Source organism: Chlorocebus sabaeus, chromosome 6 (genome assembly GCF_047675955.1).
Source record: "Chlorocebus sabaeus isolate Y175 chromosome 6, mChlSab1.0.hap1, whole genome shotgun sequence".
NCBI lineage: Eukaryota > Metazoa > Chordata > Mammalia > Primates > Cercopithecidae > Chlorocebus > Chlorocebus sabaeus.
In genome coordinates this window covers 55,431,169-55,457,562 of record NC_132909.1, presented here as the reverse complement: position 1 = coordinate 55,457,562, position 26,394 = coordinate 55,431,169, and the positions used below count along the sequence as shown (strand labels likewise).

Sequence of the window (26,394 nt, the reverse complement as noted above, 5' to 3'; positions counted from 1 at the left end):
AAAGAAAACCAACAAAGAGCAAAATAAAGATGGAAGAGACTGATCAGGTATATCACTTAAGCTTCTTGATACAGCCATGCCTGAAGCAACTCCCTGAACTCTTTGGTTATGGGCATCAACAAACTCCTTTAATCTTGGTTAAATCAAGGTTTTTGTTTTTTGTTTTTTGTTTTTTGATGGAGTCTCGCTCTTGTTGCTCAGGCTGGAGTGCAATGGTACAACCTCGGCTCACTGCAACCTCCGCCTCCCAGGTTCAAACGACTCTCCTGCCTCGGCCTCCTGAGTAACTGGGATTACAGGCCTGCATCACCATGCCCGTCTAATTTTTGTATTTTTTTATTTTTTTTAGTAGAGACGGGGTTTCTCCATGTTGGTCAGGCTGGTCTCGAACTCCCGACCTCAGGTGATCCACCCACCTCGGCCTCCCAAAGGGCTGGGATTACAGGTATGAGCCATTGTGCCAGACTGGTTAAGCCAATTTGAGTTGGGGTTCTGGTGCATGAAACCACAAGATTCCCAACTGTTACAGTCTCTGTGTGTTCATCTGAAAATAACAACACGAATGCCACAGCTTGTGATGAGGAACTCAATGATGCATACCACAAAAGCACTTCGCACACAGAACATAATTTTATCCATTGCTGCAAGAGTCATTTGTTATGGGTGGCATCGTTGTTGCTGCTGCCGTTGTTCTCACACCCCTGTGTATACAACTCTTCAGAATGATTTTTGTGACTGTAGTATCATAAAGAATGTATCTGGTCTTCATCCCAGTTCTTGGCATAGAGCTTCAAAAACCCTTGGAATTTTCTGAGTCATAGGAATGCTTTTGTTAGGAGGGTTAGGAATGTTGGGGGTGACTTGCGGTGGGGGCCTAGATAACATTAGGGTGGGGGGCGGTCACCAGAAAGACCAACCTTGTGATCACAGGGTTGAGGCTTTTAGTCACCTGACCTCCAGGGAGAGGAGGGGGCTGGAAATGGCAGTGTTTAATCACATGGCCAATGATTTCCATCGATCACACAGAAGGAAAGAGACTCCAATTAAAACTCTGGACACTGGGCCGGGTGCAGTGCCTCACACCTGTAATCCTAGCTCTTTGGGAGGCTGAGGCAGGTGAATCACGAGGTCAGGAGTTCGAGACCAGCCTGGCCAACATGGTGAAACCCCGTCTCTACTAAAAATACAAAAATTAGCCGTGCATGGTTTGTGCACGCCTGTAGTCCCAGCTACTTGGGAGGCTGAGGCAGGAGAATCGCTTGAACCTGGGATGTGGAGATTGCAGTGAGCTGAGATTGTGCCACTGCACTCCAGCCTGGGTGACAGAGTGAGACTCCATCTCAAAACAAACAAACAAACAAAAACTCTGGACACTGAAGCTCAGCAGTACTTCCCAGTTGGTGGACATGTCAGTATGTCAAGAGGGTGATATATAGGCTATTGCCACAGGGAGGGAATATGGAAATTCTGTGTCAAGAACTCTCCCAGATCTTGCCCTATATGTGTATGCTTTATAATAAAACTATAACTGTATAGCAGGGTTTTTAAATTTGAGACAAGATCTTGCTCAAGATCCACCCAGGCTGGAGTGCACTGGCACAATCTCAGCTCACTGCAGCCTCGAACTCCTGGGCTCAAGCAATCCTCCTGCTTAAGCCCCCCAAGTAGCTGGGACTACAGGCATGCACCCCCACACCTGGCTAATGTTTTTAAATTTTTGTAGAGATGGGGTCCTGCTATGTTGTCCAGGCTGGTCTCAAACCTCTGAGCTCAAGTGAGCCTCCAACCTTAGCCTCCCAAAGTGCTGGGATTACAGGCATGAGCCACCACACCTGGCCAGGTTTATTTTAGTTCTGTGAGTTCCTTCTAGGAAATTATCAAACCCAAAGAGTTTGTGGGACTCCCCCAGTTTAGAGCCAGTGAGTCAGAAGTGTGGGTGGCTGGGGGATCCCTAAGATGCTGCCAGTGTCGGAAGTAAGGGAAATCTCATGAAAGGCTGAGCCTTAAACTTGTGGAGTCTGATGCTAACTTTGGAGGAGGATGGTGTCAGAACGGTGTTGCAGCACACCCAGGTAGTGGCAGAACAGCTGAGGTGGAAACAAAACAGTGTCCGAATGTTTGACTTCTTTTATTGCCTCTATTCTTATTATGCGGCAGGCAATGCTCTAAGCCTGGAGTTGGCAAACAGTGGCTTGGGAGCCAAATCCAGTTGGCCACCTGTTTTTGCAAATAATATCCTATTGGAATATGGCCACATTTATTGGTTAGTATATCATCTAACCCCGCTTTCACACTGCAGAGGCAGAGTTAAGTCGCTCCAACAGAGACCATATGGCCCTAAGCACTGAAAATATTTACTATCTGGCCCTTGGCCAACCCCTGTTCTCAGCTGCCAGTATACATGAGTGAACAAAGCCAATAATATGCTTTCCCAGTGGGAAATTATAAATGACCACGAGTTCTTTGCTGCCTCTCCCACCAAGAAGTGGAGTCTATGTTCCCACCTGTTGAATCTGGGCTTGGCCATATGGCTTGCTTTGGCCAATGGGATATTTGCAAATGTGATACAAGCTGAGGCTTGAAAAGCACTTGAACGCTGAGGTCTGTCCTTCCTGGCTGCTGGAGTGAGAGGCTTATGGAGAGAGACCCCCGCTGACCATCTAAGACGCAAGAGGCTCTCCTAAACCATCCTCCTAAACCATCAGCCATAGCTAAACAGGCCCAGGCCAGACAAACCTTCAGTCAACACACAAAATCATCAGAGCTCCTAAAGGAGTGTTTTAAGCCGCTAAGCACTGAGGTGGTTTTGTTACACAGCAAGGGCTAGCTGATACACTCCCAAAGCTTATAAGCTGGTTGGGGAGAGTAAATAAATTGACAACAAAGATTAGGTGCAGTGGCTCAGGCCCTGTAATCTCAGCACTTTGGGAAGCCAAGGTGGGAGGCTCGCTTAAGCCCAGGAGTTCAAGACGAGCCTGGGGAATAGAGCAAGACCCCTATCACTACAAAATTTTTTTTTAGCCAGGTGTGGTGGTATGTGCCTATAGTCCCAGCTACTCAGGAGGCAGTGGCAGGAGGATCTCTTGAGCCCAGGGGGTTGAGACCACAGTGAGCCATGTGGGTGCCACTGCACTCTAGCCTGGGCGATGGAGCAAGACCTTGTCTCAAGAAAAAAAAAAACCTGACAATAAAAATATCAGCTAGCAACAAATCAAAGAGTTAAAACTAAATGATGTGACAGAGAGTAGTGCATGGATGATTGACTCAGATGGGAAGGATTTGCCAAGGAGACGACCAGGACAAAAAGTGGGTCATTCTCAAATTAAGGGACAAGCATTTTAGGAAGAGGGAACAGCTAATGCAAAGGCACAGAGGAAAGCAGACGTAGCAAGCTGGAGGAAAAGCTCCTGCGGTTACAGCCATGGCCAAGAGGCACCAGAATGAAATTAGAATGAGAACTGGCAAAGCCATCTCGATAAAGAGTTTGGATTCTGTGCACTGGTCTTGGGGAGCCACTGGGAGGTTTTAGGGAAGGACATGGCATATGATCAGATAGCCACTTTTATTTTTTCTTTTGAGACAGTCTCGTTCTGTCACCGAGACTGGAGTGCAGTGGCACAATCTCGGCTCACTGCAACCTCCATCTCCCAGGTTCAAGCAATTCTCCTGTCTCAGCCTCCCGAGTAGCTGGGATTACAGGCACCTGCCACCATGCCTGGTCAAATTTTTTTTTTTTTTTTTTTTTTTGAGACAGAGTCTTGCTCTGTCGCCCAGGCTGGAGTGCAGTGGCCAGATCTCAGCTCACTGCAAGCTCCACCTCCCGGGTTTATGCCATTCTCCTGCCTCAGCCTCCCAAGCAACTGGGACCACAGGCGCCTGCCACCTTGCCCGGCTAGTTTTTTGTATTTTTTAGTAGAGACAGGGTTTCACCGTGTTAGCCAGGATGGTCTCAATCTCCTGACCTCATGATCTGCCCGTCTCGGCCTCCCAAAGTGCTGGGATTACAGGCTTGAGCCACCGCACCCAGCCAACTGCCTGGCTAATTTTTGTATTTTCAGTAGAGACAGGGTTTCACCATGTTGGTCAGGCTGGTCTCGAACTCCTGACCTCAGGTGATCCACCCACCTTGGCCTCCCAAAGTGCTGGGGTTACAGGCGTGAGCCACCACCCCCGGCCCAGGTGGCCACTTTTAACCAGTGTCACTAGAATGGAAGCAGGAGCAAAGAGATTGTTCAAGGGGACTGGGTCAGACATGATGGTGAAGTAGATGGAGCTGTAGACGAATTTGAGACCTCAGCTTAACAGGAAGAAGTGAGAGAGGCCAAGAAGAGTCAAGGATTTTAGGTCATTCTCCCCTTCCCAATGGATGTCGCGTACTCATTGAAAATTTATCCATCACAAATATTTGATCCTCCTCATCTCAGGAAGCAGCACTGTGCTATTACATCGCAGCAGGTACTTTGGAAGGACAGTAGATGGTGAGACCTTTTTTTTTTTTTTGGAGATGCAGTTTCACTCTTGTCACCCAGGCTGAAGTGCAATGGCGTGATCTCAACTCACTGCAACTTCCGCCTCCTGAGTTCAAGCAATTCTCATGCCTCAGCCTCCTGAGGAGCTGGAATAACAGGTATGCACCACCATGCCCGGCTCATTTTTTTTTTTTTTTTTTGTATTTTAAGTAAAGATGGAGTTTCACCATGGTGGCCAGGCTGATCTCAAACTCCTGCCCTCAGGTGATCCATCCAGTTCGGCCTCCCAAGTGCTGGGATTACAGGCATGAGCCACTGCGCCTGGCCAAGACCTCTGAACAAATCCACATGAGTTCCCAGAACTCTGCTCTGAGAACATCAAGAACTCTTTCCCAGATAAGCCACCAGAATGGAAGAAAACATCTGGCCCTATTTGATAACAAACCACATTCGAAAATGCCACAGTCCTATAAAGTCTTTCATAAGATAAAAAGAAAAGCTTCAGGCCAGGTATGGTTGCTCACACCTGTAATCCCAGAACTTTGGGAGGCCGAAGTGGGGGGATCACTTGAGGTCAGGAGTTCGAGACCAGCCTGGCCAACATGGTGAAACCCCGTCTCTACTAAAAATACAAGAAAAAATTTAACAGGGCATGGTGACAGATGTCTGTAGTCCCAGCTACTCAGAGGCTGAGGGAGGAGAATCACTTGAACCCGGGAGGCTGAGGTTGCAGTGAGCCGAGATCGCACCATTGCACTCCAGTCTGGGCAACAAGAATGAAACTCCATCTCAAAAAAAACAAAAGCACTAACAAAAAACATTGGCCGGGCTTGTTGGCTCACACCTGTAATCCCAGCTACTTGGGAGGCTGAGGCAGGAGAACTGCTTGAACCCGGGAGGCAGAGGTTGCAGTGAGCCGAGATCACGCCACTGCACTCCGGCCTGGGTGACAGAGTGAGGCTCTGTCTCAAAATAAATAAATAAATTAATTAATTAAAAGCTTCAGAAATAAAAATATTAATTTTTTTAAACCTACGCAATAAAATACTGCGACAATGCACCGTCCTCTCCTTTGTTTTCTTCCATTCAGGAAAGGTCTCCGGTGCCAAAGATGTGCTGTCAGTTTCTCAGAGTTTTTGTTTTAGCATCTCCTACATCATCAGTGAGAAAATCAAAGGAGGCTGCTATATGTCTCAGGCCGTAGTTAAGGTGAGGCAAAAATGCCTTTTATTTAAGGCCAATGTCTTTTAAGCAAACGTCTTGCCAGGAGATATTACCCCATTTTTTTTTTTTAATTTCAAATGCGATTTTAGAAAAGAATCAAAAGGAATATGGTCATTTCCTCAATCTTGGGAATACACTGGCCAAAAAAAAAAAAAAACAAAAAAACAAAACTCTGTCTGGTATGCAAAGGTGATTTATAGACCCTTTTGGTCAATAAAGCCAAAAGGTTTTGTTGGTAGGTTTTTATCAACAACAAGCAAAACAAAACATATTGTACTTGCAGGTTTCACAAACACTCAAAGAAAGAGTCGTAAGAACTGAAATTACAGCTTGTTTTCCTTCCCGCCCTCTCCACCCAGGGAAATAAAATTTCCCACCACAACACTCTCGCTTGGCTAATTCTCAAGTCTGAAGAGGAAGATACTTGACGTAAGCAGGTCAGCTCAAGGCCTCTTGATATGTGTCTGTTTCTGATTTGCTTTTGTGTTGTTTTGTGGTGTGTGCGTGTGTGTGTTTTTAAAACAAAACATAAAACCTCAATACAAAAACCAGGAAACAGATTTTTGCAACTCAGTTACGGCCCCCAAAATAGCTCATGGAAGAAGCTAACAGCGTGAACAGAAAGTCTGTGATGTGCGTAGGAAATCTGACTCACTGCCGAAGAGAGAAAACCCTGCTATTTCTCACCCAAACGGCAGGAAATGGTTTGATTATACTGTCCTTCAGAGAACAGCAAAGCCCTGAGAATAATGCAGAAGTGAGTCTCTTCCTCCTGGAGACAGTATGTTCTGGGCTAATCTTGGCACACCACCAGGCTACAGGCCAGGGAAGACACAAAAGACCTTGGTATATCCTTGATGTGACAACGATGAAGCTACATCAGTGAGGACAGGCCACATGGAGGATTTTAGGGAAATTCAAGGACTCTGTCCTTATTATGTTTTCTCGTTCTGAAGTCAAGCACAGAAAGCTTAGAACTGGGGTCCACAATGCCAGACGGCACGGTGGCTCACACCTGCAATCCCAGCACTTTGAGAGACCGAGGCAGGTGGACCACTTGAGGTTGGGAGTTTGAGACCAGCCTGACCAACATGGTAAAACGCTGTCTCTATTAAAAATACAAAAATTGGCCAGGCGCGGTAGCTCACGTCTGTAATCCCAGCACTTTGGGAGGCCGAGATGGGAGGATCACGAGGTCAGGAGATCGAGACCATCCTGGCTAACATGGTGAAACCCCATCTCTACTAAAAATACAAAAAAATTAGCCTGGCGTGGTGATGGGCGCCTGTAGTCCCAGCTACGTGCGAGGCTGAGGCAGGAGAATGGCGTGAACCCGGGAGGTGGAGCTTGCAGTGAGCCGAGATTACACCACTGCACTCCAGCCTGGGTGACAGAGCAAGACTCCGTCTCAAAAAAAAAAAAAAAAAATTAGCCAGTCATGATGGCAGACACCTGCAGTCCCAGCTGCTTGGGAGGCTGAGGCAAGACAATCACTTGAACCCAGGAGGCAGAGGTTGTAGTGAGCCAGGTTCGTGCCACTGCACTCTGACTTGAGCGACAGAACAAGACCCCATCTCAAAAAAAAAAAAAAAGAAAGAATGGTGGGCACAATGCCAGAAGTATATACTATCTGGCCCTTTAGAGAAAAAGGTAGTCAACTCCTGCTCCCAAGCCCAGGACCAAAACAGGGTGCAAAAGTAGCATCTGAGAGCAGAGACCTCACTCATAGCCAATTAACCCCGGGTTTGCACACAGTTTTAACAGGAGGCATCGTTACAACCAACCCCACGTTCCTTCTCCTCTCGGCTGCCCCCCACACCCACATCCAGAACTCACTTGCTGGAATTCATCGTGTACCCGGAGGGACACTCAGGGATGCACTTGTTGTTATGAATGACGTACTGGTGGCAGCCCTGCCTCCGCGAGTTCTTGCATTTGTGGTGCAGGTCCTGGCAGAAGCTGAAGTTCACACAGCGCCAATCCTGGAAGTGGTAGTATGGGGGCGGGCAGGTCTCCACACACCTGCCGTCCAGGTAGAAGTTGCGGCAGGCCACGCACTTGGTGGGGTCGTCGGGTTCAGAACAGTTGCCCAGGCACTCGCTGTGGCAACAGAGGCCTTCGGCAGTGCAGCCGTGTGACTTACAGATGGTTGGGCAAACTGGAGAGAGAGAGGGAAGAAAATAAATGAATAAATAAAACAGTCGGTCAATGGCTTTGTCCAATTCCTGTCTGCATATGCAGCAATTCTGGATCAGACAGTGAGAGCCAACCAAATACTAACAATAAAAGCGGCATTTCCACATCATTACCCACATGCCAGACACATCTATTAACTGGTTTAAGCCTCCAAACCATTGGTGTGCTTGTCAATGTTTAACAACTGCCTGAGGGAGGGGGACAGGAGGTCCCAGATCTATATAGCATTTGCCAATTTCCATGGTGTAAATATTCCTACAGTGGTGGATTTCAGGCCACCCACATGAAGTTACTAAACATACAGCTGGCAAGCGACACATAGTAGCATTCCTCTAAATAGTATTTATAAGTATATACAAAATGTATCTACTATTGACACAAAAGTAGTAAATAACCTCAACAGCACAGATAATAGGAAAACATCGTATGCTATTAGGAGGTGGTGAGTTTTGAGTATTTGCTACTTTTAAAAATCTTTGTTAATTTAAAAACTTCGGTTTTTAATGTCATTTGTTTAACTGTAGGTTTATGTCGTTTTTATGAATATCTGTGTCTAACAAATGGCTCACAAATTGACTGAAAATTTGACCACTGGCTCTAGCAAGCCAACTCCAGCATGCTGCTGCACCCCACATGTCAAGTAGATACACTGTTATCTCCTTTATTTTTTTTGTTTTACAAATGGGGAAACTGAGGCATGGGGAGGTTAAGTAACTTGCCCCCAAACCACTGATTGCTTAACAGACATTTGCCTGCACTAATCTAGATACTGTAGCCACTATGGGGAAAAAGTGGCTGCAGACCCTGCCTTTGGGAGCAAGCACAAGGTCTAATGGAGGAGACACGTTAGTTACTTAAACATGCAAATGTGTCTGGGTGCCATGGCTCATGCCTGTAATCCCAGTACTTTGGGAGCTCGAGGCGGGTGGATCACCTGAGGTCAGGAGTTTGAGACGAGCCTGGCCAACATGGTGAAACCCTGTCTCTACTAAAAATACAAAAATTAGCCGGGTGTGGTGGTGCACGCCTGTACTCCCAGCTGCTCAGGAGGCTGAGGTACGAGAATCACTTGAATCCAGGAGGTGGAGATTGCACTGAGCCAAGATCACACCATTACACTCCAGCCTGGGCGACAAGAACAAAATTCCATCAAAAAAAAAAAAAAAGAAAAAAAAAAGAAAAAAAAAAGGCTGGGTGTGGTGCCTCATGCCTGTAATCCTAGCACTTTGGGAGGCCAAGGTGGGCAGATCACCTGAGGTCAGGAGTTCGAGACCAGCCTGGCCAACATGGTGAAATCCCATCTCTACTGAAAATACAATTAGCCAGGTGTGGTGGTGGGGGACTGTAAACTGTAATCCCAGCTACTCAGGAGGCTGAGGCAAGAGAATCACTTGAACTTGGCAGGTGGAGGTTGCAGAGAGCCGAGATCATGCCACTGCACTCCAGCCTTGGTGACAGAGGGAGACTCTCAAAACAAAAAAACGAAACAAAAAGAAAAAAAAAAAGAAAAAAAGTTGGGGAGTATTCTTCACCCCAAATCCCCAGACCGTGATTCTCAGCACAGTGGATCCCACCAGCCAAACTCAGGGAACAGAAGTGGCCCCAGAACCTACACCCGTATGTGAGCAGCACCGTCCGGTTGAACTTTCTGCGATGACAGAAATATTCTCCATCTGGGCCGTCCAACACAGTAGCCACTTCTCCCCTGTGGCTTCTGAATGTGGTTAGTGCGACTAGGAAATCCGATTTTTTTTTCAAGTGTGGTAAAATACACATAGCATAAAATTCACTATTGTAGCCATGTTTAAATGTACAGTTCAGTGGTATTAAATACTTTCACGTGGCTATGCGACCATCACCACCACCCATCTCCAGAACTTTCTCATCTTAACCAAACTGAAACTCTGTCCCCATGAAACACTGACACCCACCCTCCTCCCCAGCTCCTGGCACCTCCCATTTTACTTTCTTTTTATTATTATTATTATTATTATTATTATTATTATTATTTTGAGACAGAGTCTTGCTTTGTCGCCCAGGCTGGGGTGCAGTGGCACAATCTCAGCTCACTGTAACCTCCGCCTCCCGGGTTCAAGCGATTCTCCTGCCTCAGCCTCCAGAGTAGCTGGGATTACAGATGTCCACCACCAAGCCCAGCTAATTTTTGTATTTTTAGTAGAGATGGGGTTTCACCATGTTGGCCAGGCTGGTCTTGAACTCCTAACCTCGTGATCTTCCTGCCTTGGCCTCCCAATGTGCTGGGATTACAGGTGTGAGCCTTTGCTCCCGGCATCCCATTTGACTTTCTGTCTGACTCTGACAACTCTAGGAACCTCGTATAAGTGGAATAATATAGGATTTATTCTTTACTTATTTATGTATTTTGAGATGGAGTCTCACTCTGTCACTCAGGCTGGAGTGCAGTGACTCGATCTCGGTTCACTGCAACCTCCACCTCCTGGGTTCAAGGAATTCTCCTGCCTCAGCCTCTGAGTATCTGGGATTACAGGTGCCCACCACCACGCCCAGCTAATTTTTGTATTTTTAGTAGAGATGGGGTTTCACCATGTTGGCCAGGCTGGTCTCGAACTCCTCACCTCAAGTGATCCACCTGCCTCGGCCTCCCAAAGTACTGGAATTACAGGTATGAGCCACTATGCCCAGCCTAGTTGCACTATTTTAAATTCCCACCAACAGTGTACCAGGGTTCCAATTTTTACCAAGGAACCAAACTTTCAACTACATTTCATTTTAATTTCAGTTTAAAATTTTTAAAAAGTTGTACATTGATACACAATGTTTTACACATTTATGGGGTACATGTGATATTTTGTCACATGGATAAAACGTGTAACGATTTCTTTTTTGTGTGTGTGATGGGGTCCGGCTCTGTCCCCTAGGCTCTGGGGTACAATGACATGGTCACAGTTCACTACAGTCTCAATCTCCTGGGCTCAGGTGATCCTCCCACCTCGGCCTCCTGCATAGCTGGAATGATGGACATGCGCCACCACACCCTGCTAAGTTTTTAATTTTTTGTAGAAATGGGGTCTCACTATGTTGCCCAGGCTGGTCTCGAACTCCTGGCTCAAGCGATCTTCCCACCTCAGCTTCCCAAAGTGCTGGGATTACAGGTGTGAGCCACTGCGCCTGACACAGTTCCAATGTTTACTAGCCACAGATGACTACCGTCTCCCACACTAGACAGTGCACGCATAGAGAATAAAAGCAGACTCCCTACAGGCCTTGGGGGGTCTAATCCCTGCCAGTCTTGCTAAATCCTTCTCCCAGGCTGGCCTCCTTTCTGCACCTCCCACCCACACACACCCAGGCTCAGCCCTACCTTAGGACCTTGTGTAAGCTGTTCTGGGTGGAGCATCCTGGTCCCTTGTCCCCTTGTGGCTCGATCCTTTGTATCCTTCAGGTCTTTATACAGACCTTCCCTGACGTCCCCAGCAGAAGTTGCCCCTCCTTCTCCATTCATGAGCTAACACGTTATCTCATTACATTTTCCTTATGGCATGGATCACTCTTGAAAATTATCCTGGGGCTGGGCACGGTGGCTCACACCTGTAATCCCAGCACTTTGGGAGGCTGAGGCGGATGGATTACTTGAGGTCAGGAATTTGAGACCAGCCTGACCAACATGGTAAAACCCCGTCTCTACTAAAAATACAGAAATTAGCCAGGCATGGTGGCGGGCGCCTGTAATTCCAGCTACTCAGGAGGCTGAGGCACGAGAATCCCTTGAACCTGGGAGGTGGAGGTTGCCGTGAGCTGAGATCACGCCACTGCACTCCAACCTGGTTGACAGAGTGAGACTCTGTCAAAAACAAAACAAAACAAAACAAAAAAAACAAGAATTAGGAAGTTCTAACAGGGCCAAGCACAGTGGCGGATGCTTGTAATCCCAGCACTTTGAGAGGCTCAGGCGGGTGGATCACTTGAGGTCAGGAGTTCAAGACGACCAACCTGATCAACGTAGTGAAACCTGTCTCTACTAAAAATACAAAAATTATTTTTTTGGGTGTGGTGATGCTTGCCTGTAATCCCAGCTACTCAAGAGACTTAGGCAGGAGAATCGCTTGAACCCAGGAGGAGGAGTTTGCAGTGAGACAAGATTGTGCCACTGAACTCCAGCCTAGGGGACAGAGCAAGACTCCATCTCAAAAAAAAAAAAAAAAAAGGCTGAGGGAGGGATTGTTAATAAGAGTCCCTTGCTTCCTTCTTAAGGCTGTTGCAAGAAATAAACAGGATAACGTCGATAACACATCAGATTCTCTGATAGAGACATTTCTAGGCTTGATAGAAATTAACTACAGAGGGTATCTCTAATTATCACAATTATCAACATCATTAACACTGATCTGTCTGTGGGAACCTGAGGGCTGAAATTCAATGGGAGGAAGCAATATACAAGGCAGACAACAATTACCTAGGGCCCACAGAGTCCCAGCGCTCTGGCAAGGACACACACACAAGAGGAAAGGGCTTGTTTCCTGGGCTGGAGCCACTTCAGAGGGTCAGCCCTTTCATTCAAAAGAGGCGTCATCAATGGCCTAACACAAACCTCTCAAACACATAAGTCCTTCCGGCCCAGACAATGGGAAGAAAAATTATCCAACCATTGCAAACAAGGCCAGAGGCTGCCAGATTTTGTAATCCCGTGTTGGAGCCCTATCTGACAGGCTCATCTGAGCTATTTCATTTTCCAGCACAGGAGTTGGTCAACTTTTTCTGTAAAGGGCCACAGGCAAATACTTGAGGCTCTGCAGGACATACGGTGTCGGTTGAAACTACTCAACTCTGCCACGATGGCATGATAGCAGCTATAGACATATGTACATGAAGAGGCATGGCTGGGTCCAATAAAACTTTATTTATAAAAGCAAGTGATGGGCCAGATAGTTTATCAACCTGCGCTAGTTAAATGTACCTGTAATTGATTTTACTCTTTCTTTTTTTTTGAAATGGAGTCTCGCTCTGTAGTCCAGGCTGGAGTACAGTGGTGCGATCTCCGCTCACTGTAAACTCTGTGTCCCAGGTTCAAGCGATTCTCCTGCCTCAGTCTCTTGAGTAGCTGGGATTACAGGCACTCACCACCATGCCTGGATAATTTTTGTATTTTTAGTAGAGACGGGGTTTCACCACGTTGGCCAGTCTGGTCTTGAACTCCTGACCTCAAGTGATCTGCCCACCTTGGCCTCCCAAAGTGCTGGGATTATAGGCATGAACCACTACACCTGGCCGATTTCACTATTTCTATTAGGGACTAGACTCATGGAAATTAGTGCTAACTTACAGACAGATATGCTGCAAATTATTTTCATCTCAGAGAAAAGATACTCTCAGCTGGGCATGGAGGCTCATGCCTGTAATCCCAGCACTTTGGGAGTCTGAGGCAGGAGGATTGCTTGAGGCAGGAGGAGTTCAAGACCAGCCTGGGTAACAGAGTGAGATCCCATCTCTCCCTACCAAAAACAAAAAAAAAAAAAAAGGGGGGAAAAAAAGAAAAAAATCATCCCCAAAGATTACAGTTTTATTCTCCTATGGGACATTAAGCAGCCTCATAGCTAACATTGCCTTCTTATTTCAGTGACTATACATGTTTTGGCTTTATAATCCTGCTGTTCCCTCACTAACGGCTTAAATAAACATGTTGACCTGTATTCTTTGGTGTTTTGTTGTTGTTGTTGTTGTTGTTTGTTTTGTTTTGTTTTTGAGACAGAGTCTCACTCTGTCACCCAGGCTGGAATGCAATGGTGCGAACTCGGCTCACTGCAACCTCCACCTCCCTGGTTCAAGCAATTCTCTGCCTCAGCCTCCTGAGTAGTTGGGATTACAGGCGCCCATCATCACACCCAGCTAATTTTTGTATTTTTAGTAGAGACGGGGTTTCACCATGTTGGCCAGGCTGGTCTTGAACTCCTGACCTCGGGATCCACCCGCCTCGGCATCCCAAAGTGCTGGGATTACAGGCATGAGCCACCACGCCCAACCAGTTCTTTGAAGACTATCCTTGGAACACTATAAGCCCATTCCAGATGTCTCCAACTCCGTAGGGAGATGTTGATCAAACAGTACAAAATTTCACTTAGGAGAAATAAGCTTTAGTTACGTATTGGACACAATGGTTGCTATAATAAGTAACAGTGCACTGGACATTTCAAAATTGAAATGTCTTTTAAAAGCAACAGCTTTTAAATTGGCATGATTTAATAATTCTACAATGTAAACATATCAAAACATCACATGGTACTCCATAAATATGTAACATATACAATTATTATTTGTCAATTACAAAAAAAAAAATAGAGGCCAGGTGTGGTGGCTCTGCCTGTAATCCCAGCACTTTGGGAGGCCGTGGCAGGGAGTTTGAGACCAGCCTGGCCAACATAGTGAAACCCTGTTTCTACTAAAAATACAAAAATTATACAGGCATGGTGGCACGAGCCCGTAATCCCAGCCACGTGGAAGGCTGAGGTAGGAGAATTGCTTGAACCCAGGAGGCGGGGGTTGCAGTGAGCCGAGATTGTGCCACTGCTGGGAGAGAGAATAAGACTCTGTCTCAAAAAGAAAGAAAAGAGAAGGAGAAGGAGAAGGAGAAGGACAAGGAGAAGGACAAGGAGAAGGAGAAGGAGAAGGAGAAGGAGGAGAAGGAGAAAGAGAGAAAGAGAAAGAAAGAGAAAGAGAAAGAGAGAAAGAGAAAGATAGAAAGAGAAAGAGAAGGGAAGGGAGGGGATGGGGAGGGGAGGGTGAGGGGAGGGGATGGGGAGGGGAGGGTGAGGGGAGGGGAGGGGAGGGGAGGGAAGGGGAGGGAAGGGAAGAAAGAGAAAGGCAGGCTACTCGGGGTGGCCACTGCACCCCCTAGCTGAGTGGGAGTCCTCTAAACTGGTTCTGGATGCTTCCACATACTCTTGCTCCCCATACTGGTTTCTCTGAACACGAATTGTTAGAGAGAATGTGAAAAGCTCCACACGAAAATCACAAGCCTGCCAGGCTCAGTGGCTTGTGCATGTAATGGCACTTTGGGAGGCTAACATGGGAGGATCGCTTGAGTCCAGTAGTTCAAGACCAGCCTGGGCAAAATAGCCAGACCCTGTCTCTACAAAAATAAAAAAGTTAGCCAGGTCTGATGGTGCACACTACTAATCCCAGTTACGGGGGTGACTGAGGTGGGGGAATTGCTATAGCCCAGCAGTTTGAGGCTGCAGTGAGCTGTGACTGCACCCTGCACTCCAGCCTGGGCAATAAAGCAAGACCCTATCTTTAAAAAGAAGAGAGAGTGAGGGCCGGGCGCGGTGACTCACGCCTGTAATCCCAGCACTTTGGGAGGCCGAGGCGGGTGGATCACAAGGTCAGGAGATCGAGACCATCCTGGCTAATACAGTGAAACCCTGTCACTACTAAAAATACTACTAAAAATTAGCAGGGCGTGGTGGCGGGCGCCTGTAGTCCCAGCTACTCGGGAGGCTCAGGCAGGAGAATGGCGTGAACCCGGGAGGCGGAGCTTGCAGTGAGCCAAGATCGCACCACTGCACTCCAGCCTGGGCGACAGAGCAAGACTCCATCAAAAAGAAAGGATGGAAGGAAGGAAGAAAAGAAGGGAGAGAGAAAGAAAGAGAGAAAGAAGGAGGGAAGGAAGGGGGAAGGAAGAGAGAGAGGAAAGAGAAACAGAGAAAGAAAAAGGGAGGGAGGGAGGGAAGGAAAGAAGGAAGGAAGGAAGGAAGGAAGGAGAGAGAAAAAAGGAAAGAAGGAGGGAAGGAAGGAGGGAGGGGAAAGAGAGAGAAAGAAAGGGAGAAAGAAAGAGGAAGGAAGGAGAGAGAAAGAAAGAAGGAAAGAAAAAGAGAAAGAAGAAAGAATAAAGAGAAAAAAGAAAGAGACAGGGAGAAAGAAGAAATAAAGAAAAGAGAAAGAGAAAGAAAGAAAAAGAAAGAGACAGAGAAGGAAAAGAGAAAGAAAGAAAAGAAAGAGAAGGGAGGGAAGAAGGGAGGGAGGGAGGGAGGGAAGTAAAGAAAAGAAGGAAAGAAAGGGAAAATCACAAGCAGCCCAGGGTGGGGAAGGGGCATGACACAAGTGAAGTAGCCACAAAACAGCAGCTTCTTCTGGTGACACAGACCGCAAAGTGAAGACATTATGAAAGCCACGTGTCGTGCAAGATGAGAAACAGCCCCGGTGGAGGACGGGGTTGACTTTCCTCTCCCTGTGCCCCTGACCTGATCCCCCTTATTGACACTTAATGAGCCCAAGTGTCCGTTCCTGCCCAACTTCTGGTTTGGGCTAGGGACAGTCAGCAGCCCAGGCTGTGTCTGCCAGAGAAGACGGCAGACTTTCAGGAAAATGCCAAACCGTCCGGCAGCTATCCCTCCCTCACATCTGCACACGAGTGCGTGCTGTGTGTGTAGGGAACATCTACCCAGACCTCCCCTCTCCAAAAATGCAGGTTCTGTGTCCATCCATTGTCTCCCCTTCAAAGCCACCTTGAGCCGCTGGTCCCAATTTTCCCCCAGTTCTCCCTAAACCTCCCAAAAGCTCCTGGGTGAGCAAACAGAAGCAACCATTACCTTCCTGAAACTTTCAGCTGCGGTGGCTTTTTCACTATACGCTGCTGAGAAGATCGGAGACTAAAATCTAACTAAATTGATGGAGGGGAAAGGAGATGGCTGTGTCAGAGTCCTCTGGTGGACCCTCCCCAGGATAAACAATGTCCCCACTAAAGGAGCACTTCCCTAGACAGAGGGAGTCACAGAAACACCAATTTGCTTCAGGGAGGCAGTTCAAAGCAAAGGGAGGAACATTGCACCAAGAGGCAGGTGCAATTTGATTGCAGTATTTCTTTTTTCTTTTTTCTTTCTTTTTTTTTTTTCAAGATGGAGTCTCACTCTTGTCCCTTAGGCTAGAGTGCAGTGCCACGATCTCAGCTCACTGCAACCTCCACCTCCCGGGTTCAAGTGATTCTCCTGCCTCAGCCTTCCGAGCAGCTGGGATTACAGACGCCTGATACCACACCCAGCTAATTTTGTACTTTTAGTAGAGACAGTGTTTCATCATGCTGTCCAGGCTGGTCTTGAACTCCTGACCTCAGGTGATCTGCCCACCTCGGCCTCCCAAAGTGCTAGATTACAGACGTGAGCCACTACGTCCAGCCCTGACGTAGTATTTCCACTTCTAGGAATTACCCTGCAGACAAGAGACCCAACGTCCACGTCAATGCCTGGAAGGGGACATTCTCTGCCCTGTCAGACCTTAGCCATTTGTGTTTCTAACAGCAAAGGACAGAAAACAACCTAGAGATCCAAAATAGAAGACTGAGTAAATAAATTACTGTGGGTCAAGGAGGCGGAATCTGCTGTAGAAATGGAGATAGCTCTGTGCATTGAGAAGTTGGAATCGCTACTGACATAGCATTAACTTGAAAAATATCAAGGTACAACACAGTGTCTAAAGAGTCTAATTCATTTGCAGAGAAGGGAAGGAGACACGTATAGTGGGAATACAAAATGGGATGGCTACTTTGGAAAAGAGTTTGGCAATCTTTTTCTTTTCTTTTTTTTTTTTTTTTTGGAGACAGGGTCTCGCTGTGTTGCCCCAGCTGGAGTGCGGTGACACAATCTCAGCTCACTGCAACCTTGATCTTCCAGGCTCAAGCCATCCTCCCACCTCAGCTTCCTAAGTAGCTGGGCTACAGGCACGTAGCAGCTCGCCAAGCTTAGAGTTTGACAAATTTTTTGCAGAGATGGAGTCTTGCTATGTTGCCCCGGCTGATCTCAAACCTGACCTCAAGTGATCCTCCTGCCTTGACCTCCCAATGTGCTGGGGTCACATACGTCAACCACCGTGCCCCGTGCCAGTAATCTAGCACTTTGAAAGGCCACGGTGGGCGGATCACCAGAGGTCAGGAGTTCAAGACCAGCCTGGCCAACATGGTGAAGCCCCCTCTCTACTAAAAATACAAATTTAGCCGGACATGGGCCGGCATGCGCCTGTAATCCCAGCTACTCGGGAGACTGAGGCTGGAGAATCACTTGAACCCAGGAGGTGGAGATTGCAGTGAGTGGAGATCATGCCATTGCACTCCAGCCTGGGTGACAAGGGTGAAACTCCATCTAAAAATAATAATAATAATAAAATAAAAATAAAGTTAAGCATATGGGTCGGGTATCATGGCTCACGCCTGTAATCCCAGCATGTTGGGAGGCCGAGGCTGGTAGATCATTTGAGCTCAGGAGTTCGAGACCAGCCTGGTCAACAAGGCGAAATCCCATCTCTACTAAAAATACAACACAGGGCAGGGCGTGGTAGCACATGCCTGTAACCCCAGCTATTCGGGAGGCTCAGGCAGGGGAATCGCTTGAATCCGGAGGCAGAGGTTGCAGCGAGCCAAGATTGTGCCACTGCACTCCAGCTTGGGCGACAGAGAGAGACTCTGTCTCAAAAAAATAAAAATAAAAATAAAGTTAAGTATATGCTTCTCATCCTTACCACACAACCCAGAAATCTCATTCCTAGGGTTTTACCCTAGGTATGTAAAATGGAAACATGCGTTCACGCAAAAACCGGTACTTGAATGCTGATAATGGCTGCGTTCATAATCACTCCGAACCGGAAACAACCCAAATGCCCCTCAACTGCGGAATGCATTAAACTGTGGCACATCCGGGCCAGGCGCGGTGGCTCACGCCTGTAATCCCAGCACTTTGCAAGGCCAAGGCGGGTGGATCATGAGGTCAGAAGATCAAGACCATCCTGGCTAACACGGTGAAACCCCGTCTCTACTAAAAAATACAAAAAATTAGCCCGGCACGGTGGCGGGCGCCTGTAGTCCCAGCTACTCGGGAGGCTGAGGCAGGAGAATGGCGCAAACCCGGGAGACGGAGCTTGCAGTGAGCCGAGATCGCGCCACTGCACTCCAGCCTGGGCGACAGAGCGAGACTCTGTCTCAAAAACAAAAACAAAAACAAACAAACAAAAAAACCTGTGGCACATCCATACAAGGAAACACCACTCAGCAATAAAAAGAAATGAAACACTCATACCCATAACAGCATGGATGATTTTTTGTTTTGTTTTGTTTTGGTTTTAGATGGACTCTCACACTATTACTCAGGCTGGAGTGAACTAGTGTAATCTCAGCTCACTGCAACCTCCGTCTCCTGGGTTCCAGTGATTCCCTTGCCTCAGCCTCCTGAGTAGCTGGGATTACAGCTGTCCACCACTATGCCTGGCTACTTTTTGTATTTTTAGTAGAGATGGGTTTTTGCCATGTTGCCCAGGCTGGTCTCGAACTCCTGGCCTCAAGCAATCCTCCCACATTGGCCTCCCAAAGTGCTGGAATTACAGGCGTGAGCCACCACACCTGGCCAACAGCATTGCTGGATTTTAAGTGCATTATATTCAGTGTAGAAATGGATCCAGGTCGGATGCGGTGGCTCACGCCTGTAATCCTAGCACTTTGGGAGGCCGAGGTGAATGGATCACCTGAGGTCAGGAGTTGGAGACCAGCCTGGCCAACATGGTGAAACCCCGTCTCTACTAAAAATACAAAATTAGCCGCGTGTGGTGGCAGGCGCCTGTAATCCCAGCTACTCGGGAGGCTGAGGCAGGAGGATTGCTTGAACCCAGGAGGCAAAGGTTGCAGTGGGAGGAGATTGCACCATTGCACTCCAGCCTAGACAACAGAGTGAGACTCCATCTCAAAAAAAAAAAAAAAAAAAAAAAAGGCATCCAGGCCAAACTGGATTATTCTCCTCCTCTCTCTTCCCTTGCCACTTTTACGTATTGAATTTATTTTGTATAATTTTAGTGGAATTATTCTTACTGAGAATAAAATTTTTTACAATCATTAAAAAAAAAAAGAAAGAAACTGGTCTCAAAAGCTACACAGTGAATGATTCCATTTTGATGACATCCTTGAAAAGGTAAAATCATAGCAAAAAATGACAGAGCCCAGTGGGTCACCAGGGGGCTGAAAATGGAGAGGGAGTATCTGCAAACACCCAAGAGGAAATTTTTTTTGTGAGGGTTGGGGGTGGGTGGTGATGGAACCATTCTACATCTTGATTGTGGTGATGGTTACATCACTACATAGACCAATTAAAATCTGAAGAACTTTACATTAAAAATGGTGAATTTTACTCTATGTAAATTATACATTAAAAACTGGGGGCCGGGCGTGGTGGCTCATGCCTGTAATCCCAGCACTTTGGGAGGCCAAGGCGAGCAGATCACAAGGTCAGGAGATCCAGACCATCCTGACCAACATGGTGAAACCCCATCTCTACTAAAAATACAAAAATTAGCTGGTCATGGTGTCGCGCACCTGTCGTCTCAGCTACACGCGAGGCTGAGGCAGGAGAATCACCTGAACCCGGGAGGCAGAGGTTGCAGTGAGCTGAGATCGCGCCACTGCACTCCAGCCCGGCGACAGAGTGAGACTCCGTCTCAAAAAAACAAACAAAAAACCCAGGGGGTGGGGGGGAAGGGGAGGACACACAGGACATATGTCCCTCTAAAAGGGACACAAAAAAGTGCCCTATTTTATTTTTATTTTTTACCATGTATGTGTACTATCCTGTCAAAACTGACATATATTTGGAAATACTTTTTTTTTTTCTCAAGTAGTTTCTTCTTTCATTTATTTATTTAGAAACAGTGTCTCACTCTGTTGCCCAGGCTGGAGTGCAGTGGCATGACCTCGGCTCACTGCAACCTCCGCCTCCCAGGTTCAAGTGCTCCTCCTGCCTCAGCCTCCTGAGTAGCTGGGACTACAGGCGTACACCACCATGCTTGGCTAATTTTTGTATGTGTATATATACATTTGGTAGAGATGAGGTCTCACAATATTGCCCAGGCTGGTCTCGAACTCCTAGGCTCAAGAGATCCGCTCTCCCTGAGCTCCCAAACTGCTTGGATTATAGGCGGAAGCCACAATGCCCAGCCAGGAAATACATTTTTCAAAAGCCTCTGCTAGACAGTAAACAATGTTATTGATCCATCACATGATTCTACTCCCAGATATTCTAATAATGACGCATAAAACAGCTGACAGGCATCGGTGAGAGCTTTTACAAAAGTTTTCTTAAAATCATCTTTGCTGGCCGGGTGTGGTGGCTCACGCCTGTAATCCCAGCACTTTGGGAGGCTGAGGCAGGAAGATCACTTGAGGTCAGGAGATCGACACCATCCTGGCCAATATGGTGAAACCCCATCTCTACTCAAAATACAAAAATTAGCTAGGTGTGGTGGTGGGCACCTGTAATCCTAGCTACTCGGGAGGCTGAGGCAGGAGAATTGCTCGAACCTGGGAGGCGGAGGTTGCAGTCAGCTAAGATCGTGCCACTGCACTCCAGCCTGGACGACAGAATGAGACTCCATCTCAAAAAAAGAAAAAAAAATTATCTTTGCCTTATTACAAAATCAATATGGGGCTCGGGGTGAAGTGTGGAGTGTGTTTTAATAATAGCTTTGCTTTTTTTTTTTTTTTTTTTTTTTGAGACAAAATCTCGTTCTGTCGCCAAGGCTGGAATGCGGTGTTGCAATCTTGGCTCACTGTAATCACCACGTCCTGGGTTCAAGTGATTCTCCTGCCTCAGTCTCCTGAGTAGCTGGGACTACAGGCACGCGCCATCATGCCAACTGATTTTTTTGTTTGTTTGTTTAAGTGGAGAAAGGGTTTCGCCATGTTGGCCAGGCTGGTCTCGAACACCTGACCTCAAGTGATCCATCCACCTCGGCCTCTTAAAGTGCTGGTATTACAGGTGTGAACCACTGCGCCAGGCCAGCTTTGCTCTTTTATGGACTATTCAACAAATTGCTAGCATTTCTCTTTTTTCTTTTTTTCATTCAACAAACGTGTCGAATGTTCCAGTGTGCCAAATCATAGGAAACCAGTTCTCATATTAACTGAACAAGCATGAGATCATAGACGATACAGAAACCCCATCCCTGTCCTCGAGACATTCAGGTTTAGCATTGTCCTCAGCCCCCAGCAGCACCCCCTCCTGCAGGGAGAAAAGAAAAGGAAAAAACTCCCACAGTACAAGAAAATGGCAAGAGTAAATCTTGTTGTGGGAAACTTTTCATTCAGGTATATGCATGTCTTGGGTACTGAGTCTTACGGGAAATGTACTTCTTAAAAATTCTAGTTAAAAATACTTCAAGTAACATCGCCCACAATAGTGGCACAAGGCAACAACACATGTTTCCCATTATGATGCACTGAAAAAGACAGTATTTGTGTAGCTTTCTTTCCATACATTACTTACCCTAGGCTTGAGGTCATTCTATTAAATAACTGGCCTGTGCTCTTCATAAATGCCAATGTTGGCCAGGCTTGGTGGCTCACACGTGTAATCCCAGCACTTTGGGAGGCCGAGGCAGTAAGATCAGTGGAGGTCAGGAGTTTGAGACCAGCCTGGCCAACGTGGTGAAACACCGTCTGTACTAAAAATACAAAAATTAGCTGGGTGTGGTGGTGCATGCCTGTAATCCCAGCTACTCGGGGGCTGGGGCAGGAGAATCGCTTGAACCCAGGAGGCAGAGGGTTCAGTCAACTGAGATCTCACCACTGCACTCTAGCCTGAGTGACAGAGTGAGCCTCCGCCTCGAAAAAAATTTAAAACTAAATAAATAAATAAAAGCCAACGTTGTGAAAGACACAGAAAACTCAGGAATTGTGCAGACTAAAGAGACAGCAGCATTCAAATGCAAAGTGTGATCCTAGATTGGAACCTTCGCCTAGGAAAAAAAAATCTATATAGGGCAATATTGAGACAACAGACAAGATTATAGAAGACACTGGATGAAAATACTGTATCAATGTTAATTTCCTGATTTTGACCACGGTACCAGTACCGTCGCTGTGTAACTTTCTTTTTTCTTTTTCTTTTCTTTTTTTTTGGGGGAGATGGAGTTTCGCTCTTGTTGCCCAGGCTGGAGTGCAATGGCGCCATCTCAGCTCACTGCAACCTCTGTCTCCTGGGTTCAAGTGATCCTCCTGCCTCAGTCCCCCAAGTAGCTGGGATTACAGGCACGCGCCATCACTTCCGGCTAATTTTGTATTTTTAGTAGAGACAGGGTTTCTCCGAGTTGGTCAGGCTGGTCTCAAACTCCTGACCTCAGGTGATCAGACCTCAGGTGATCAACTCCTGACCTCAGCTTCCCAAAGTGCTGGGATTACAGGTGTGAGCCACCACGCCCCACCTGAGAACATTCTTGTTCTAGGAAATATCCCCTGAAGAATTAAGGAGTATGTATCATGCCTGCAACTGACTCTCAAATAGTTCAGGGAAAAAAATATATATAATGTGTGTGCATAAATATATTAGAGAGGTAATAGAACAAATAGAATAAAACAAAAACAATTTATCGATCTAGATATAATCTTGCAATTTTTCTGTAAGCTTGAAACTACATCAAAACAAAAAGCGACCAATTTGTCCAAAGCAAGGTTAAAAGCCAGAGAAATAGGACATGCAGCGCTGCGTTGTTAAATGACTTGAGCACAAAAATCCAGTCGCTGACACTTTTTTCTTTGCCTCCCTTTTTAAGTTCAAATTAGTTTAGGTTTTCCTTAATTAAGAAGGTATGTGGTAAAAAACAAAACAGAAAATACAGAAACCACCATTAAATGATTCGATAGCCCCACATATGTTAATAACATTTTGTTACATTCTTTCCAAAGCCTGTCGTTTAAAAAAAAAATACTCAAGATTTATGATTCCAAAAATTACTGCTTTCCAGAAATTTCCAAACGGAACAGTTGCGTCATGGGCCTGCTGGTACATTGACCACAGGGGCCCGCGGCTCCTGAGTGTGAGTTTTATAAACTCCTTAAAGTAATTTATTTTGTTTCCATTCAAGGCCTTTCTCTCCCACACTTGCCCCGGACCCTGACCTCAGAGGTTCGACTCCCCGGAGCCAAATTCCTCTCGTTGGAATCCAGTAAATGATTTAATGGCGAAGGGGCAGGGGTGGGGGGCAGCCAAAGGGGTGAACTTTTGAAAATTGGGTGGTCAGTAGCGACGACCGCAGGAGCCCGTGTCCTTAAAGCGGGGAAGCGCCCCTTTTCCTTGCCTGACAATACCGCCCCACGCGCGCTGACGCCTTTGAAATCGAACCGCGCAGCTCTTTGGAGACATACGGCGCATACAGAGGCTAGAAAGGGAACGGAGTCCTAGGGGGCCTTCCCGCTTCGGGAGCCTCAGGCTTGCTGTGTTCCAAGAAAGAGTGAGTAAGCAAGCGAGTGAGAGAGGAGTGAGTCTGTCCTGTCCACAGGGGCGGGCCCGCTGCGTGCTGCGGATCTCTTCGGAGATATACCGCGCACGCAGAGGCCCGGAAGGAGGCGGGGTCCCAGGGGCCTCCACGCTAGAGCAGCCCCGGGATTGGTAGGTTCCAGAGTGGGAGTGGGAGTGTGAGAGTGTGTGTGTGTGTATGTGTCCCCAGAATTGGTCGGTTCCAGAGTGGAAGAGTGAGAGAACGAGAGAAAGAGAATGTGTGTATGCGTGTGTTTGTGTGCGCGTGTGTGTGTCTCTACAGCCCCAGGATTGGTCGGTTTCAGAATGGGTGTGTGTGTGTGTGTGTCCCCATGGTGGGAGTGTGTGTGTGTCCATGGTGGGAGTGTGTGTGTGTGTCTGCGTGTGCGCCCATGGGGGCGGGGGAGGGAGCCCTGGGCTCTCAAGGCCCCGCCCCCTCGAGCCGGAGGCCTCCGTGCAGCACAAAGCCCGGGGCGCGCTCCGCTCCGGGGAATCCGGGCCGGGCGGTTGCGGCGGCCGCAGTGCCGCCCTCGCGTTCAGCCAATAGGCGGGCGTGCTGCCGGGGCGCTGGCCCCGCCCCCCCGGGTGCGCCGGGCTCCGTTCCCCGGACTTGCGCTCGGGCAGTGGCCGCCGCTGGGCGCCCTGGGAGAGCCCCTCGTGGCTGCCGACCCCGCAGGTCGAGTCAGCCACGGATGGAACTTTGGAAAGAGCTAGGGAAAAGGAGAAACCGAGCGTGCAAGGGTTCATCAAGCATCCACCAGGGTGGTTTAGGCTGTGCGCGGCGCTGGGCGTGTGCCCGGGAGGAGATCAGGTCACCGCGTGGCAGCGCCCGGCACCGCCGAGGGGCCCCCTGACCCTAGGCCTCCCTCGGGAGGGTCCCAGAAAGGGGCAGCGGCTCACTGGGGTCACACAGCAAAATTCCCCACATTGCAGGGGGGAGGGTTCGCATCTCCGAACTCCCCGGGCCAGTGCACCCTCTATTCTCACCCACCACTCGCCCAGAAAACGAGAACCATACTCATAAATACATTCTTAAAATCCACAGGCTACGTTTTTGGGGTAACCTCCAGCCAATATTTCCCCATGCATTTGAAAACTTCTGTATCCCCATTGAATTTGTGGTTCCAGTAAACAAAGGCAGCTAGTGGACATTCTCATTTAACATTCACCCCCATAAATACACTTTTTTGGGTGGAGGGGGGTCTCACTCTGTCGCCTCAGGCTGGAGTGCAGTGGCGTGATCATCACTCACTGCAGCCTCAAACTCCTGGGCTCAAGGCATCCTCCCACCTCAGCCTCCCGAGTAGCTGGGACTACAGGCATGCATCACTGTGCCTGGCTAATTGTTTTGTATTTTTTGTAGACATGGGGACTCGTTGCCCAGGCTGGTTTAGAATCCCTGGCCTCAAGTGATCCTCCTGCTTCAGCCTCTCAAAGTGTTGGGATCACAGGCATGAATACACTTTAAAATGTGTATTCTGTTTGCAGCACACACGGTCCAATCCGTCAGTGAGGTCATATTAACTCAATTATTCAAGCAATCATCTCCATTAGAGTTGGAGAAACTAAGGCATAGAATGGCTACTTTGCCAATAACCAGCTCTGCCAGAACTCGAACCCAGGTCTCCCAGAGAGACCAGGAGAGGGTGTGGCATGGAGTTTGGGGGAGCAGTTTGTTTGATGTGTTCTGTTTTGTTTTTTGGGGTTTTTTTTGAAACAGGGTCTTACTCTGTGGCCCAGGCTGGAGTACAATGGCACCATCATAGCTCACTGCAGTCTGGGACTCCTGGGCTCAAGTGATCCTTCTGCCTGAGCCTCTCAAGGAGCTAGGACTACAGGAGTGTGCCACTGTGCACAGTGTGTGTGTGTGTGTGTGTGTGTGTGTGTGGAGAGGAGGTCTGTGCTGCCTAGGTTGGTCTCAATATCCCGGCCTCAAGCAATCCTCCCACCTTGGCTTCCCAAAGTGCTGCAATCACAGGCCTGAGGTACCCCACCTGGCTGTAACACGGTGTTACACTGTGAGTTGTGTTTACCTGTTCCTTACCCCGACCCACCCAGATCTGACACCCTCTTGGCATTGGAATGCAGAAATGGATGGAGACCCTGTCCCTGCCCTCCTAGTATGCACAAGACACATATGCCCCATGAAGGGAAAGATGGTGTCTGTCTTGCTTATTACAGCATCCAAGAGCCATGCACACAGTAGGTGCACAGTAAACCTTGTAGGAAAAACAAATGCAATGGCGGGGGCG

At 47.7% G+C, this 26,394-nt stretch overlaps 1 protein-coding gene across 3 annotated transcripts in view; it reads right to left on the bottom strand.

Moving 5' to 3' along the window:
- Nucleotides 1–26,394, bottom strand: part of INSR (insulin receptor) — a 187,395-nt gene that overhangs the window by 64,910 nt on the left and 96,091 nt on the right. For all 3 annotated transcript variants that reach the window (XM_037994474.2, XM_037994475.2, XM_037994476.2), the window contains exon 3: nt 7,530–7,851. In XM_037994474.2, coding sequence (XP_037850402.2) covers nt 7,530–7,851 — 322 coding nt within the window. The remainder of the gene's footprint in view (nt 1–7,529; nt 7,852–26,394) is intronic.